We start from the raw sequence: 18,306 nt of genomic DNA on the forward strand, positions 1-18,306 counted from the left end.
TCACTTCGGGGGAGAAAAAAAAAGTAGTCATCATGTTACCCTGTGCTGTGTGACAGTTCAGTCCAGGCCTGAGCAAAGTAAATATGCTAGAGAAAACAGTATGCAGATATGAGTGCATATATCCTTATAATCATGAATATCAGAATGTTGCATGATGAGATATTAAGATCAGTGCCAGATAAATCAAGGTTTTTTTTTTCTACATTTCTAGTATTCTGAATTACAGTATAGTAGAATACCTCAGCCTTTTTCACCAGCAGCTCAGTTCAGCTTCAGTAGGCACTGTATTGTAAGTGATTGAGATTTTTATTTTTTCTTGAGTGAAATTGGCCAAGCAGAAATCATCCTTTATTATCTCACCTCCTGATTTTATCTGACAATACCAGATTGTGTTCATTTCTACTGGCCATTCCTTCCCATTACAGTCAGTCTACTGAATGTTTACCAGTGTGTTAATCATCAATTGTGTAGTCATTTCGTCTGGCCAAGTTGGATGGATGCTGACATTAATACTCATGAACAGTTCCGAGGGACGGACAGACAGACATACAGAGAGGGGAAAACACAGTGTCTTTATGGCTCGACATCGCACAGAGCCATTTCCTCTTAAATGGCTCACCGTCGCACAGTCTCATATATTTACAGGCAAAAGGACTGAAGATTCCGGAAATCCTCCCAACGCTGCGCCTCCTTGAAATTTCTGGATGTTCAAACGAGTCCTGTTGTCCAACAGGCAGCCATGGATGAGTCACTCAATTTTAGAGTCCTGTTAATCAGGTTTTCATCAGTTTAGCCCCAGTCATTTTAAAGCATTTCAAAAGAAGCTTTTTTTTTTTCCCTATCCAAAGTTAATTTAGTCTTAGTAAATGTCTCTCCGGGAAGGAAGGAGGGAAGGAGTAGAGATGCACAAAGGAGAGGAAATTGGCGGGGAGGAAAGACACGGTTGGGGATGAGTTGAGGAATTTTTTTGATTGCCGTCAAGAGTTTGATAATAGCGTCACATCCTGTAGAGCTATACCTGTACACTTGCAAGAGCAACACACACTTCACTTCATCCACAAATGTCATCCTAGCACACACACACACACACACACACACACACACACACACACACATGCATGCAACCTCAAATGCACAGACACACTAAGATACAGTAGCCATCCCCACCCAGACACACACACACACATCCTCTATGGTCCGCCCGTGTTCAGCCAAGTATATCCAGGTATACAGGTGAGGCTTTGGCCAGATTGAGGAGCAGACCGTGGATTTCTTTGATGTTGAGTCTCATGTGCGGCTCTCTCTGCCAGCAGCCCAGCATCAGGTCGTATACTTCTTTAGGACAGGTCCTGGGGCGCTGCAGCACCCGGCCCTGGGTTATACACTCTATCACCTACAGAGGAAGAAAAAAAAGATGACATCCAGCTTAATGTCAGCGGTAGTCTTCTGTTACAAAACAAACAAACAAAAACTAACAGGAGCATTCCTCAACAATTCAAGCTGAAAGTCGCAACTTTCTACACGTTGAAGATGATGGAGCATCTGCTTGGTGAGGAAGTTTCACCTCACTGCAGTGCCAAACGGTGAAAATGTCACTGGGAATAAATGATTTACTGGAGTGATGAAGTTAAACGACACTGGAGCAGTCAGCCAGACAAATCAAATCCAATTCTTCAATAGCAGCGTGAGAGGGAATGTTTTAACACACTCCAAGACGTATACATTAATTTAAACGCTACAGATGTTAGCTCTAAATCGACTTAAGTATGAGGACGTGTGGCTCAGGGAGAGTGGAATTTTTGAAAAATCAAACTACTATATACAGTAGGGAGCTCTCTGGTACAAAGAGTGTATATCACTCTCTGGCAGTGCTTTGTAAAATATCTATAATGTACTATAATTAAGCTTTGACTAATTTCCTACTCCTTTAAATACACCCTGCTGTGTGCATGGATTTAATACCATTTACTGGTTTCTATTAAGCTGCAAAAAACAGTTGTGCCTCCCAAATTGCGATATATCCATTAAAAAAATGTAATACCGGAAGATTATCATTTAAGATCTTTAAATTACAGTTTGTAATGATCACTTTGCTGATTGAGCAGCTACTTACTCCTCCTCATTCTGTGATTGCTATCTGTTTGTGAGAGTAGATGAATAATGAATATCTCTCTTTGGAACAAAACTCCATATCCTGTGTTAAAGATATCTGAGAATCAGATTTGGGTCGGGAGGTGAGTGAACTGTGAATCAAGGGAGACTTAATAGATGGAAACGGGAAAAGAAGACTGTGGAAAGGGCTGAAGGTTAATTTTGGATGTAACCAGAGTGAATCAGGATAAAAAAAGGGGCTGCTGACATGGTTAGAAAGCTGTAACCAGAGTTGAGGAAATCATAAGGTTGAGGTGAAGGTGAAAGGTTGGAGGGCTCTGGTACAACTTTGTTTTTTCCTGAAACTGGGTCAAGACCCTGAGTTTGCTGAAGAATAGATTGGTGAGAGTTAAAAAAAAACCAACCAATTGTTACTTTTTTTATTATTTGTTTCATTATTTGTTTTTCTACTGATGCAGAACACTGCACATGCCCCAAAGATATTTGGGGCCGTTTAGACACTCAACAGGAATTATTCTTTTAAAATGTTGTCTTATTTCTGCCTTTTATAGGTATAAAATGTCGAGAATCATCTTATTCCACACTGTCTGACGTTATCACATTATATAATCAGTACATCAGCTTGTTCCAGCTCTTCAGTGAGGCTAAATGATGTTTACCCCGATTGAAATCTTTCCAAGATTCAATGTTTTTTTTATGGCTGCAACACTCAATGAAAATATTTTAGATTTATTGTGCATCATTCATATTCCCCCCAGGCTTCATCCTGACGGAGCTTTGTGGTCTCCACTATAATTTGGTTATTGGGGTGTTGAATGTTTGGCTGCTTTATTTCAGTCTCTTTCGACTAATTTAAAAGCAGGCCGCTGCTTATTAAGGTTGTTTAAATGGCAATCACGATAAACGTAATTTATCAAGCAGAAATGCTAAACATTCGCAGGTCCCAGCTTCTCAAATGTAATGTTTTCCTGTTTTTCTTTTTGTATCACTATACATTGAATATATTTGGTTTAGGTCTGTTTGTTGGACAAAACAAGCCATCTGGAGTCATCATCTTTGGCTTCTCCAATTTGTGTATATTTAATCAAGAAGCTCATCATCAGGGTAATTGATAACAAAAGTAATGGTTGGTTGCAGCCATAGTGTTGAATATTTAGAAGAAATCATAGTTTTAGTGGCTGTGTCACTGTATACTTGATGTCAAATCAAATGTATTTATAAAGTCCAATATCACAAATTTGCCTCAAGGAGCTTTACTGTCCTCGGACCCCTGTTTCAGAAAAAATAAAAGCTCTTGAAAAAAAACTTTTAAAAAGGAAAAAAATGGAAGAAAACTCAGGAAGAGCAACTGAGGAGGGATCCCAGTCCCAGGGCAGATGGAAAAAAAACATTTTTTCATTTTTTGTATCAGTGTCACCAGACCACAAAATTCAATGTGATCCATGACAAAAAAAGGCCTGCCTGACAACAGCACCTTCCCTTCTGCCACACTGTGAATGGTGAGCCGAGCAAAACCAGCAAAAAACACATCGAAAAGCTTTTAGTTCAGTATCTTGCTCCCAAGCTTCCAAGCTCCCCAGTTCTGTGTCGTACTCACAATTGATTCAAGACAAAATGAGAAAATGATTTGCTTTAGCTTCATATAATGAGATGACTCGGGCAAAATTATTCTCACTATATATATATCGATAAGAAGCTTGCACACAAAAGGGATCAAATATTTAGTCTTAAAATGAACTGGGCTGCTTTCTCATATCTCTGGGCTGCAATATTGTTTGCTATCACTTATTAAGATGAAGGTGAACTCCCTTGTAACATTTACAAAGAATTATATTACCGTTCTTTTTTTTCAGTTCACACATAAAGCCATTGTGACGGATCAGTGACTGTGACTTCATGCCATACCTCATTATTGGAGAGCTGGTACCAAGGCTGCTTTCCATAGGTGAAGATCTCCCAGAGAACAACCCCTAGACTCCAAACATCACTCTCTGTGGTGAACTTTCTGTACATGATGCTTTCAGGGGGCATCCAGCGGATTGGCAGCATGGTGTGACCTCCGACCTTTGAAGACAACACACATACACACACACAGAAAGAGAGAGAGAATCAAGTCAGTATTGTGTACAGTGAGCGTAAGAAAGATTTAGTTAGCTTCACATTCTTTACATCCAGTTCTCTACTATTCTTTTCTATTCTGGTCATGCAGCTTTTCACATTTTTCACAAGGATCACTCAAGAATTTCAATACATTTTAAAGTAGCGCTGCAAACATTTCACTCCTCAAAACTGCCGCCTGAGGCATTGTGTCGAGGCAGGGAGCTAAGTTTGATGGTATGGCACAGCAGACTGCATCATCTCTGTGACTGAGGCACACCTCGCTCCTGATTGGTGTATAATTTGATTTAACTGAAGGGTACACTGGTGAGAAAAGCATTGCTTTATATTCCCTCAGAAAAACAATTTAAACACTAATTCATTTGCCCCCGAAAATTTATTATACAGTGATCAATCACAAACTGATCAAATAACGATAAAAACTAGAATTTATGGATTAACAGTCATCAGAGTGAGTTCCAGCGATTGTCAGAAAGCATAAATCAACAGTTAATCCCACACAGGAAATCACAGGCACTCTGAGAAACATTTGCCAATTTCATTAAACTCTAATCTGAATTGAGCCTTTGAAACCTTTTGATTATTCCATCTGTTCACTGTTTTTACTTTCCATAAACATGACAGTTCATTTCTGAGTTGAGACTCTCACAGACTGGAGCCTTAAATCAGAATAATCTACTGCGTTGAGGTTGGGGTGCTTAAAAAACCAAACCTGCTCCAAGAGAAAGTGAATTAAACCCAACCCTGTGAACTGACTCCATACACACTTTAACTCCCAAACATGAATCTACCGACCCATCTGCACTCCATTGCTCCACACAGATAGCACAATCCATTATTAATGGCCTGGTACCCACACTTGGCTTGTTTCTTTGTTAGTCAGAGGGTTATTTAATGGAGTAATAAAATGCACACGGTCACATAGATAGCCATCGGGTTCTCTGGGAAACATATCTGCAGCCCTTAACTCTCCATCACCAGGTCCTCGCTTTTCTCCCTCTAATGCTGTGTCTTGCTGCTGGTTTGTCTGGGCCTTATTTGCATTTCTCTCTCTGTCTCTGTCAAGGTCCACTGTGCTTTATAGGAAGGCCATTATGAAGTACAGTAAGTAGCCTGGTAGAAGGGTTACGATGTAAGAATGTAAGAATGATTATACAGAATACAATAAAAAAGACATAAATGGTTAACACATTACACATACAACACATGCTATTTATACAACAACATGCACATTTCCTCAATCTTTGTATATCCTTAATCAGAATAACAATGCTATGCTCTGAATTTTTTTTGCCATTGTACGTTTAAGTGCAACGATAAGTGCTGCAGTGCAACGAGGGTCATGCGGTATAATTGGTCGTTTTTAGATGTCAGATCAATTTGCAAAACTTTTGTGAGGTGGTTGAGGTTAGGCATTGTCTTTAAATGTTTAAGGTTTGCATAGGTGGTTGGGGAGTGAGTCGCACAAGAATTTTTGGACATTTTCGCAAATCTAGGGTAACCATCGACACGTAAACTGTATAATCGTCAATACGGGATCGGTAGCCTACATTCTGCCTGATCAGTACTGCGCATGTGCAACTCTCAACAGAGATAAGAGAGAGGCAAGATGGATTTGAACTAGGCTATAGACCATTTCACAGTTTGAAAAATAAACACCTCAAATGTATCTCAATGTATTGCATTTGTAGTGTATGTTGATATGGATTTACCCAAAGCTGGTGTAAACAAACAAAAAAAAGAAATAGTGCACTACATAGTAAATAGATATTGATTAATATTAGATTCAAAATAGTGAAAGTGTCAGAGACAGACATTGTTTATTCTATTCTACATTTGGACATTATTTATTCACTGATGTGTCTGAACCTTCTCACATACATTTGTCTTTTTGTTTTATTCATCATGGCTGATTATTTCCCCTGAAGGTCTGAAATATTAATATTGGGCTCTTGAACCACAGGGCTACATCTCGTCTTATGTTTATCTGACTCAGTGTGTATGAGAGAGAGAAGGGCAGCCTTTGTTTTTAAACGCTCTAACAAGGCTGAATTGAAAGAGAAAACAGAGGAAAGAAAACAAATGAAGGAGCAGGAAGGGAAAGCCATAGATTAAATCTTCTTGTCATTGCCATCAAAAATAAAGAAAAGGAGCTGTAGACCGAAAACTTTCATAGATTTTCACTGAAGTAAAGACGGAGCATCTCGCTCTGTCATCAGCTCTTTCTCTGTTTCCTCTTTGCTGTCAGAAGCCTTCCTCAGTCTTTGTCTCCTTTGCTGTTGCTCTCTCTCGCTCTCCCCCTCACACTCTTTCTCGTTCTCACCTTCCCTCACCGTTTCTAAGCCCGCCTGTCTGTCTCTCTCCCTCTCTATCTTATAAATATGCATCATTTAGGCTATAGACCACTGCCTCTGAGTGTTCCAGGAAAGCCTCAAAAAGGGAGGATAAAAAAAAGCAGAGGAGGGCTGTGGGCTCTCTGTAGTGACCTCCTGGAGGCTGTGGTATCCATGGCAACTGGATTCGTTAAAAAAGAAAGCATTATGGGATGTGGTGTAGGAGGGGCTTATGTGACTAACCCCGCCCACTCTTTGTTACTCAGGAACCCTACCTTAATTGCCCTCTGTGTTTCTATGGAAACAAAAACTCTTTCCAAGAATGCTGGTGTGGGTCTCTCTCTCTCTCTCTCTCTCTCTCTCTCTCTCTCTCTCTCTCTCTCTCTCTCTCTCTCTCTCTGTGTGTTTGTGTGTGTCTTTATGTGTATTGGTTATATTTTTTTTCCTGGAGTCAGGCGCTTACTCTCCTGGCCTGGCCCAGATACTGTGAAATGATTGAAATATACATAACGTGCCGCTGTTGATTTTAGTGATGCTGCCACTCATTTCAAATAAATGAATTATGTCAAGCAAATAAAAAATATATTTACTGTTTTCAGGACTTTCAAACCACTCAATTGTCAAGTTAAAAACAAAGTGAATTCTTACAGTTGCTGCTGGACTCAATTCCGTTGTATTCCTCAAACTATTTATTTTTAACAGTGTTCTGGTTTCAATATACCAAAAATGATATCATATATTTAAAAGGTTGTTGAGGTTGGATTGCAGCAGCTCTAAATATGTGGCTACCTGAAGCCATTGATCATTAGGAATGTTTTTGTGCCATCTCTGAATCAGATAATTTAAAGCAGAACTGGAACATGAGAACAACAAAATGAGCTTTGAATGGGACAATGATCAAGCTACAATCAAATGAACGGACTCAAGCAGAGTTAGGACAGGTGAGGGAACTTCATATTGTTAGTGACACTACTTTGACCTTCATGCTATAAACGAGCAAGTAGTTTTCCTGGTCTTATTTCCAACCTGAAAAGCAGATCATTGCACTTTCCTGCAAAACCGTGGCTTAAGATTTGGTTTGTTTGCTTGTTTTGCTGTCCAATTTTATATAGATTAATAATCCATATAGTGCGGTGGGTTTATGTCTGTCTGAATGTGATTTTGACACGTGGACAGTACAGTATCGTCCAATCTAATAACTCTTCAGAGATTGTTTAGCTCTGCTTGTTTGCCGGGGTTTTCCTACAGCTAAGTTTGTGTCAGCAACATCCCTCTCCAACTGCAAATCAAGCCTCACCCACACACACACACACACACACACACACACACACACACACACACACACACACACACACACACACACACACACACACGCACACTGCGAAAAGGCTGCAAGGAGAGGCTCAAGGTTTGAATTGAGGCATTCTGTCTATCTTCTGAAGCGCCTGTCGGGTTCGTTGTGTAACAAGGGATTCAATGACGTCACCACAGCCCCTACAGTTCACCGCCTCTGCTTCTATTTCCCTACACACACACACACACACACACACACACACACACACACACACACACACACACACACACACACACACACACACACACACACACACACACACACACACACACACACACACACACACATAACGGGGCTCCAATTCCTCTATGACTCATCTTTGCTCTTCTCTGACGCAAGAGCATGACTGGGTCTCTACACCACCCACCCCCCAAAACACCACCACACACACTCGCTCACACGCACACACCTCTGTCTCTCCTGGATGCTGAAACATGGCTGGGTCACTGTGTTTTCCCTCCCACCATGCTGTACCTCTCTTCTTCTTTGCTGTTTTCCCTGTCTATCTACATTTCGGTCCTTCTTTGACATTCCTTGCTGTTTCTCTGTCTCTGATATGCGTCTCTGTGGATGTCTAAAGCTGCAGTATTGTGTTGTTGTCTTGTAAACTGTATACAGGCTGCCTTGCCTGCAGACCTCTCCTCTGCCACCTCAGCATGTGTATGCTGCTTTATGGCTCTATTACTGCCTTTTCTCCTTTTGTGTATTTATTTGTGTCTTGTTTTCTCCCTCCCTGGCCTCCTGCCCTTTTCTCTCTCTCTTTTCCAGTTCTCTCCCTCCTTTCATCTCTTTGCCACCCTCCCTCCTGCCTCCATCTCCCACACTTCCATCTACCCCCACCCCCCCTTTTTCTCTAGTACTGCCTCAGCATACTAAACGGAAGTTCTCTGATTATTTTTCTTCCTGAGAAACGTTGGATACAACTCCGAGGCTCTCCGCCACTGCCTTCGCCCGTTGTCATGACTACAGCCTCGGCGCTTAGCTGTATTGAAGAGTTAAAGGAAGGAGAAGGAGGAAGGAATAGAGGGGGTTGCTGTGTGTCTTCACATAGCAATAGTACAAAAGTGGAGAGACCATTATCTTTTTTTTTTTACATCTTTAATTTGATGCAAAATGCAACTAGTTATTTCATATTTAATCTCCACAGTGGAAAAAATAAAATAAAATGAACCAATGAAAAGTCAATTTTCATGTGCTTAGAATACGGACTGATTGTGGCCATGTGGATCTTGTATGTTTGACCTTTTCAAATTGTGGCTTAGGTCATGAAATATTTTGTTCTTGTGGGGGAAGTGAAATATGATTAGCAAATTGGAATATATACATTTAATCTAGACTGATCTTCCTTTCCTAACAGACTAAAAGCAATTTTTTTGTATTTCTTTAACTACGCTGAACATTTTTTTTTTTTTATACTGTTGTGCTTTTCCATCCATCCATCCATCATTTTATACTTATCTGGTGCCAGGTCACGGGGCAGCAAGCTTTTCCTGCAGGATCCCTGATCAGATACCAGAAGCAGCTCAGCTGGCCCCTTTCGACGGAAAGATGCAGTGTCTCCTCTCCAAGTATCCTCCGGATGTGTGAGCCCCTCACCCTTTCACTAAGGCTGAGCCCAGCCACCCTATAAAGGAAGCTCATTTCGGCTGCCTGTATCTGCAATCTCATTCTTTTGGTCACTACCCAAAGCTCATGACCAAAGGTGAGGCTCTGTACTTAAATGAACCGGTAAATCAAAAGTTTTGCCTTCCAGCTCAGCTCAATCTTGACCACAATGGTCCGGTACAATGACTGCATTACTGCTGACGCCGCACCAAACTGCCTGTCCACCTCCTGCTCCATTCTATCCTCATGAACAAGACCTGTAGATACTTGAACCCCTTCACTTGGAGTTGCGATTCACTCCAAACCAGGGAGGGCAGTTCACCGTTTTCTGGCAGAGAAGAATGGCCCCAGACAGACTGATGGTACTGACTCTCATACTGACCGCTTCACACCACCCCAGTGCGTGCCGAAGCTCACTGTGTGATGGAGCCAACAGAGCCACATCATCTAGAAACAACAGATACATAATTCTGAGGTCCCCAAACCAAACATTTTGCTTCCCAGCTGCGCCCTTGGCATCTTATCCATGAAAATCCCTAAGGGAATCTTGCCTTGACGAAAAACTTGTTGACTACCTCGGCGACTTCTGCCAGGAATGAGATTATGTCTTCGCCAAAGTTTTAAACTCTTCTTCTTCTTCATCAGATTCCATGTCTCCATCCTCCCCTGAGAATACGCAAACAATTCTTCTGGAGGCGGAAGTTGAAGACTTCGTGGACAGGGGCCTCAGGTGCAGGGCTCACAATGCCCCCAACCCCAAAGCCTATCCCTGCGATCGGCAGCTCCATGTTGATTTTTGAGGCTGTGCCTGGCGGAACACTATGTGTCAAGGCCCAGCCACCAGACGCTCACCGGCAAGCTCCCCTTCCAGATCTGGCTCCAGCAGGGGGCCCCGGTTTCCCTTTTCCGGGCAGGTGCTACAACTCTTATATAAGTTCAGTGAATCACTTTTGGTCTAGCCCCTTCCCTGGGACCTCTTTGCCTAGGGAGACCCTACCAGGAGCTATTGCCCCCGACAACACAGCTCCCAGGGTTACTGGAGCACACAACCCCCTCCCCCATGTTAAGCTGGTGATTCATTGGATGGATTCCTACATCAAAAATAAAATGCATCGCTCGATGCCATTACTGAATTGTACATCCATCAAACGGATTACAGATCATTGTTATCTTTCAGAATTTTATTGTTAAGTTTAAACTCTATCCCTCTTTTTCCCTCCTTCTCAGAGTTTTCTGTCATTGTCACTTATGTCAGTTTGTCACAGTGGACGGGAAAGGGCAGGAAAAATGGACAGTCACTATCAATCCATCAGTACGATTTATTTGATTTTGGCCTTTTGGAGAGGTGACAGATTGCTGTACGGTGTAGGGACAAAAAAAACACACAACCTCTCAGCTGTCTCTCATACCCCTGAGTTATCGTGACACTCATAGTGGAGCTGCTAAATGTCCTTGCAACACACACACAAACATACTCATACACAAAGTGTGAACTCATGTCTAACTTTTTTAATTACAGCTGCATTTCCTATTCCTTTGCTTGCTGCAAAGAAACCCTTTCTACACCTCCCTTAGGATGGGTCTTCAGGTCAGTGTAACATCCCTGTATGTAGTGTGAATAGATCTGTATATATATATGTGTTTTGTGCAGCTCTGCTTTGTATTTACAGATTAAATCAGATTCAAAATATTGGAATAAAAAACTAACTCTTATAATGCTGTGGTTTGGAGTTTGATTGGCCCAAGTAACACAAAATACAATGTTTTTATGTTTACATATTTTGAAAAACCACACTATGTGCAGTTTGTGCATTCCCTGTATAACATTTTAGAAAAGTAAAATAAGATACACAAGTAAGGTAGTGAAAATAAAACTCTTTCTTGTGTTATATCTTAGAGTTTGTTTACAGTTTATAAAAAAATGTGTGCTCATATGATTGAATGTATTCGAATAATATGAATATGATTCATTATATGCAATATATTATATGCATAATATTTAAAGACCCTTAAATTACCTTGTCATTGATTGGCCAATCAAAATGCATCACAAATGATCAATATGGCTTCTTAAGGGGAGGTTCTGGCATTTCTTCTTCCTATTCTATTCTTTCTTTTTCATTGTAATAAATAGTTTTCATGAGAGGAGGTATTCAAATATATTGATGCTTGCAATGCAGTTTTCTGCTCTGCGGTTCTCTTGTGAACAGCAGCTACATAAAATGAACACCTGCTTAATAAATGAATAGTGAATAAATTATACTGTAAAACAAATGCTGTATATCAGCCCTCAGTGGCCGAAAATGCTGCAGTATTTATCCAAACGCACAGCCCTTATTTTACACAAAGTGTGACCTAACAAAGCATGAAACTTAACCTCCCTCCCCTTATTTTTAATTGCATACCGCCTCACAGTGAGCTACATGTTAAGTTTAATATCACTGCTCTACCTTCTACAGCCAGCTTCTCACTGTAACTCCACTGGAGTCAGTCAATCATGCCCATGCAGGGGAGAAGCAGAGAGGGAGCCATGCAGCAGGGGAGACTGAGGCTAAAAAAAGGGCCAAAAAAGATATCGACACATACACCTACCCTGTAGTAGTCCGTGCTGTAGACATCTCTGGACATGCCAAAGTCACCAATCTTTACCAGCAGGTTCTCCCCCACCAGGCAGTTCCTGTTGGACAACAGACATAACCAAACAACAAAATTAGTACAAAATAATAACAGCAAAATGTTGTGGTGACATAAATGTGGATATTTTTACATACCTTGTGTTACAGGATGTTAAACATCTACCATACATATGTTTATACCTGACAAAAGTTTAGAAGTCAGAATTGATTTTAATAGTTAATCTTTTTTTAATAGTAATCACTGGTTGGTTCACATGCTTTTAATTATGGTGTTGTTTCATCACACGAAAATCATTCACTCATTTACTCACTCTATGAGAAAACTAATTAATCAGTCAATTATAGATGATTGATAGCTGCTGTTTTACAGAATATCCACTCATGTTTTCGATACTAGCTTCATAAATTATCTCCAAATGACTGAATTTGTCAAGTGTAATTTAACCATCTACATAAATCTAAAAGGATAACTAAAGGAAACATGATTAATTAACTGGTATTTCTATTTAATAACATTCTAAAATTGTTGAAAAAAGTGTGTTTTCACTTTGTCATTATATGTTATTCCTTAAATGAGCAAAGGTCTGAATACATTTCCCTGTATAATAGATGTTGGCTGTAGAAATAAGCAGTGTGTAGTGTATGAAGTAAGGGAGTAAGTGACAAACCTAGTGGCCAGGTCGCGATGCACAAAGTGCTGTGAGGCCAGGTAGACCATGCCAGATGCTATCTGCTGGGCGATGTGCAGCATCTGAGACTGGGTCAGCTCCACAGGTCTGGTGGTCTGACCCTCTGACATCAGAACTGCATCTGGACCGTGAGCCCTGTGAGGAAACAGGTGGAAAGTTGTCACAGTTATAGTCTAAGATTGACTCTTTTAAAAAAGCGAGGAAACTTCTATTGTACAATCTTCTTTGTCTAGTGATCCCTCTGTTGTCAAAACAACATTTTAGAAAAAATCTAATTCAAAATCAAAAGAATCTTGATGACATTTTGATGTAAAGAAGAAAAGAGCCGTGCCTGAGGAACTTGTTGAGGTCTCCATGTTTCATGTACTCAAACACCATGATGAGAGGGTCACTCTCCACGCAGACCCCGTAGAAAGTGACAATGTGTTCATGTTGAAGGTTGGTCAGCAGCTCTGCCTCACGGTGGAAATCCTTCCTGGCATTTTCACTGGCCTCTTTAAGTGTCTGCACACACACAGAAGCGACATTTCAATACACTGACAAATGAAAAAGTCACACATTATGCCACGTACACTATTGCCAATTAGTCATCTGCACAGTAGACCCAGTCTGCTCCAATTTTTGGCTGATGTCCACTAGAGAAGAAAAGTGAATGTCTTGCCTTGTAAAAGTGAGTTACAGCAACCCGGCACACAGAGAGTAAAATTCATGGCACGGAGAAGTGATACAATTGCAGAGCAGGGACAAATTCTATATTTATGTAAGCCATTACAATGTACAACACTGTTTACATTCATTATTTTCCATTTGGAAGGTTGTCTAATGCAAGCATCTGAGAAAGAAAAACAGGTGTACGTGAAAGAGGGAGAGAGAGAATGAGAAATGCAGAAAATAAAAGTGATACAGGGTCTGTATTCATTTCACATCAAAAGAAGAAAAATATAGAAAAATTCCTCTGTCCTACATGAATAATTGATTGTCTTCCTACAGTATATGACATGGATATATGTTCGCTTTTCACCTTGTGTGTGTGTGTGTGTGTGTGTGTGTGTGTGTGTGTGTGTGTGTGTGTGTGTGTGTGTGTGTGTGTGTGTGTGTGTGTGTGTGTGTGTGTGTTGTGTGTGTTAATGTGTGTGTGTGTGGACTAACATCACAGATAGAAGCTCCTATTACACATATATGTTTAAAGGACAAGGAGAAGTCACTAAGAAATCTCAAGGAGGCGGAAATGACCCGCGACCTTTCAGCTGAAACGCTGAGATACCGGAAAATGAGACGGACTGTAACTCCACCCATCTATATATTCAACCAATCACGTATCATGATCAAACAAAGGCTTGGTCATGTACATTATAGGCTGTAATGTGATACTACATGATGATGGTGGATTAGTACAGTATGGATACTGTATGAAAGCCTACACTCCAATCTCAGTATAAAATGTGATGTTGGATGTGTATGGGAAAACTGGGCTGGCTTTCCTCTAAAAGCCTGTCTTTGTTAGACCTTTCAGTTTCGGTTTATGTGACTATATATAGAGTGACCTATTAAAAAACGGCACTAAAATGAGATGGCTCAAGCGTGACAATTTTTATAAATCCACATTCGACCGATGGTTGGTCTACAGAACTCACACTGCACTGTGCTGTATGTAGCTTACACTGTGTGCTCCCTGAACAAGAAAGTCTATATTCAAATTTAAGAGAAAAGTCTGTTCCAGAAAAACACATGCATTCAATCAGTTAACCAAATGGTTCAATTTATCAAATGACCACTGTAACAAATATTTTAATGTTAAATTCAGAGACTTTCCTATGAAACATCTACCTACAGAATGAACTATCACGCTCTGAGTCTCTGAACTCAACGCTGCATTAATTCCCGGGCTAGAAGCCATAATATTGTTAGTCATCCAGTCTGCACACATTCAGGTCCCTGGACAAATAAGAAGCAATCAACAACCTCTAGCCCAGGAATGTAGTGACTCACATTTACATGTGCGAAGGCAACATTACTGAAAGTGCTAGGTGCTCATGATTGATGGCTTGCAGGATAGTAAGCGTACATAGGCGCGTACATATTTCTATGTGTATCTGCACTTGTTAAAGTGTGCCTATGGTCCATGGCCCCTCACTGTATGATATACAGTAACGGTGAAACTCGCTTCTGTATTATGGCTGACTGGCTGATTGATAGCTGACTCTTAAACCAGGACCATTAGGGTCTATTAGTGAGTGTAGGTTATTTGGATGTGGAGTACATGTTTCTCTAATGTAGCATACATGACAGAGTGCAACATAAGTACGGTATGTACAAGAGGAAGGTACTTATGAGGGGAGCTCAACATGCTCTCTTTATGCTGAAAGGTGGAGAAATTATGAGTAATGATGATTGAATGCACTGACAAATCTTGGAGTCGATATATGTACATTTTGATATGTATATCCCTTTAAATGTTATAAGAATTTTACGAGAAATTTCAGAATGTTTGCAAAAGGAAAAAAAAGAAATCAGTTTGTTGCAAACTTTCATAATCCAAAGTGCCAGTGAGATGTGTAATATATTTAAGTCCTATGCTAACTGTACTAATTGTAATATGGCAATTATATTACATTAAAAGTGCAAGATTGGGAGCATTTTGATTGCCTCTCAATGGCTTTCAACATGGTGACGACTAATCCGGAGGTTTTCAGCCAACGGTGCAAACAGTGTTAACAGTGCAAACTATGGCAAAAGCGCTAAAAGAGCTATACGTGATTACCAAGGGGGATCGGAGGGCGGTTGTTACGCTGACGTGACTACGCTGTAAGTTGGGAAGGTGTTGTTAGCTGTAAATGCCGTATGAGACTAGTGCAGAGCGGCAGACATGAGCTAGCCAGTAGGACATGCTCAAATGCAACAAAAACACTTGTGGCCTGCTCAACTTCGTCAACAAATCAAGGAGAAGCTCGAATAACAACGCACACAGCGGCTTCACTCTCTGCTCAGGTAGACTTACTCCACTATATCTTTACATAGCAAATTATGTTTTAATGCTACATTAATGCTCTGAATCCATATATAGCATATTTGATTAATTTATGTTCTCTGTTTACATTTCTGTACATTTCAACAATGGCCATCAACAAAGATGTTGCCAAAATCGGAAAGTCAGACCACCCAAATAAAAATGTTTTTGTTTCATGTAGTCAAACATCATGGTGTTTTTTGTCTAAGTTATCCAAGTGTTGAGCAATCTGCCTCTGAGATATCTGCTTTTTTTGTTTTGTTTGTGGTTTCTCACAGCATTTAAAAAAGACCTCACTTTGAACAGTTGAATTACTGTACTTTCCACCAAAGAAATGCCCTCTTTTAGCTTGTTTTATAATTTGGATGAACCAACCTTTTAAGCAAGAAGAAGTCAATGACAATGCAATCGTTTATTTGAAAAATGTGTCTCCACCAGCTTTCATCACGTCTCCTCTTTGTTGATGCAGCAACAAGGAGGAGGAGGAAAAGACAACTGGAGAGAAACAGTGAGTCATACCAGTTGACAAAAACACTAGGATGAAAAGAGCAGGAAGAGTGTGCTGTAAGCAGGTGGTACATTAGCTAATTGGGAAAAAAATCCAATGAATAGGAAGAGTTAAATCAATGAGGTTACTTTAATGTCTAAAGGATTCATCTACATGCAACCACACCTATGGTACTTTAAATTTAGTGTAAGTTGACTGCTGATTATATAATGTTACCAGATTTGACATGCTGTACAGCAACACACAGCATCTTGTTCTACAAGAAAGAACTGTGCTTCTGTGGTATTTTCAGGTGCATATTTTACAGAGAGCTCAGACTGAGCTGAAGCTAAGCTGGCAGCAAACACCAGCGGGCCAGCAAGCGGTTTATAGAGAAAAAGAAGGTGGAGGATTTGAGGAGAGGAAAGTAGTAAGAAGAAAGGCTGTAGAGGAGAAAGGAAAAGTACTGCAGGTGAGAGTTAGAGGTGAGGCATGGAAGACAGAGGAAGTGGTGACAGAAAGAGAGCAGGGGGAAGGGGGGTCTCTCACAGGTCATGTATTGTTAATGAGAAGATCTCCACCAATCAGATCGTGTTTCACCGCAGACCAGGAGAGAAAGCATCCTTGATGGAGAGATGGATGAACGGAAAGACGTGATGGGAGGAAGCTCTCCGGTAAACCATTCAATTTGACCCCGGAAGTCAGCAGTTTGAGTGTAATTCCACCTTTCGTTTATACAGAACCTCTTTAAGGAAGACCTTCTAACAAAGCAAGGGAAATGGAGGTGTAGAGGAGCCAATAACTTCAGCTAAAATATCAACATTGTTATTTTGGTGCCACCAATCATTCTGGAGGTGCAGGGGTTTTCAAAATCTCATTTTGAAACTAGACCCCTCATAATTTGAAGCGCCTTCTTTGTTATACATGTTTTTATTTCTTTTGGCAGAGCCAATCTGTCCTTCCATGTCTAAATTTGTGTTATGTACAAAGTGATTGAGCGACTCTTCACTTGCACTAATAATCTCATTTTTTAAGGACAATAGGGCGACAGAAAATAGGCCATGAAAACAAATTCCAGAGGTCTTATGACTCTCACTACTGTAGAAACAGTATATTCATACAAGTGTACGAGGAAACTATAACACTTTAACAGTAGGAACATACACAATTGCTTTACATACGTTTGAACTGTGTTTCATGCAGTAAAGAAAGGGAAAATAAGACCAGAAGGCCCTCAGATTACCTTGACAGCCACCAGTATTTTCTCCTGGTCAGGTGAAAGGTTGTAACATTCGGCCAGGAAGACTTTTCCGAAGGCTCCCTCTCCCAGCTCTCTCTTCAGCACGATGTTGTGCCTCTTAATGTGCTGGACGACTGGAAATAGAGGAAAGACGGAGAGAAAGAGGAGAATTCCCTTTAAAGGTGGCCATCTTGGTTTAGAAACATTATGTTTGTTATTTCACATGAGGTCGCAAAAACGAGATGCCTGACTTTGTGACACATTATGTCAAATAAATATAAACAATTACATTTTTAAATGTGTTTGTTTTATTTCATCTCTGTCTGTGTGATTTTATCACAGCAAGACAAACTACAATACAAGTTAAAGAAAATAAAAGGAAATACGTATCTTGTTGTAGATTTATTTTCTATTACTACAAGCTGAGGTTTTATATGACCATTTATACATTTTTGAAATGTTTCTCTGTAGTTGTCATACACTAATTTGATCCAGGTTTTACTATAATTAAAATCATTAAAACGTGTCACTCTCTCTCTGTTTTTATGTCTGGGTCGGCAAACCTGTTCTCTGTTGCTAAGTAACTCGCGACTCAATGCCAGCGTAGTTTTTAAATTTTGTTCTGCAGAAAAAGGTGCCCTTACTACAACCTCGCTAAGCCCTGTTTTAGGACTGCAGACCACATGGGCAACTCTCTGCATGCAAGGAAACACATATTATCCTAT

At 40.4% G+C, this 18,306-nt stretch overlaps 1 protein-coding gene across 1 annotated transcript in view; it reads right to left on the reverse strand.

Moving 5' to 3' along the window:
- Positions 1-1,207: 1,207 nt before the first annotated feature.
- The window catches only part of ntrk2a (neurotrophic tyrosine kinase, receptor, type 2a), a 79,375-nt gene continuing 62,276 nt past the window's right edge, over positions 1,208-18,306 (reverse strand). The window contains exons 15-20 of the mRNA XM_054610523.1: positions 17,585-17,715; positions 13,179-13,351; positions 12,827-12,982; positions 12,109-12,199; positions 4,018-4,176; positions 1,208-1,393 (exon numbers count right to left, since the gene is read on the reverse strand). Of these exons, the coding sequence (XP_054466498.1) occupies positions 1,208-1,393; positions 4,018-4,176; positions 12,109-12,199; positions 12,827-12,982; positions 13,179-13,351; positions 17,585-17,715 (896 nt within the window). The remainder of the gene's footprint in view (positions 1,394-4,017; positions 4,177-12,108; positions 12,200-12,826; positions 12,983-13,178; positions 13,352-17,584; positions 17,716-18,306) is intronic.

The sequence above is a fragment of the Anoplopoma fimbria genome, chromosome 13 (genome assembly GCF_027596085.1).
Source record: "Anoplopoma fimbria isolate UVic2021 breed Golden Eagle Sablefish chromosome 13, Afim_UVic_2022, whole genome shotgun sequence".
Lineage (NCBI taxonomy): Eukaryota > Metazoa > Chordata > Actinopteri > Perciformes > Anoplopomatidae > Anoplopoma > Anoplopoma fimbria.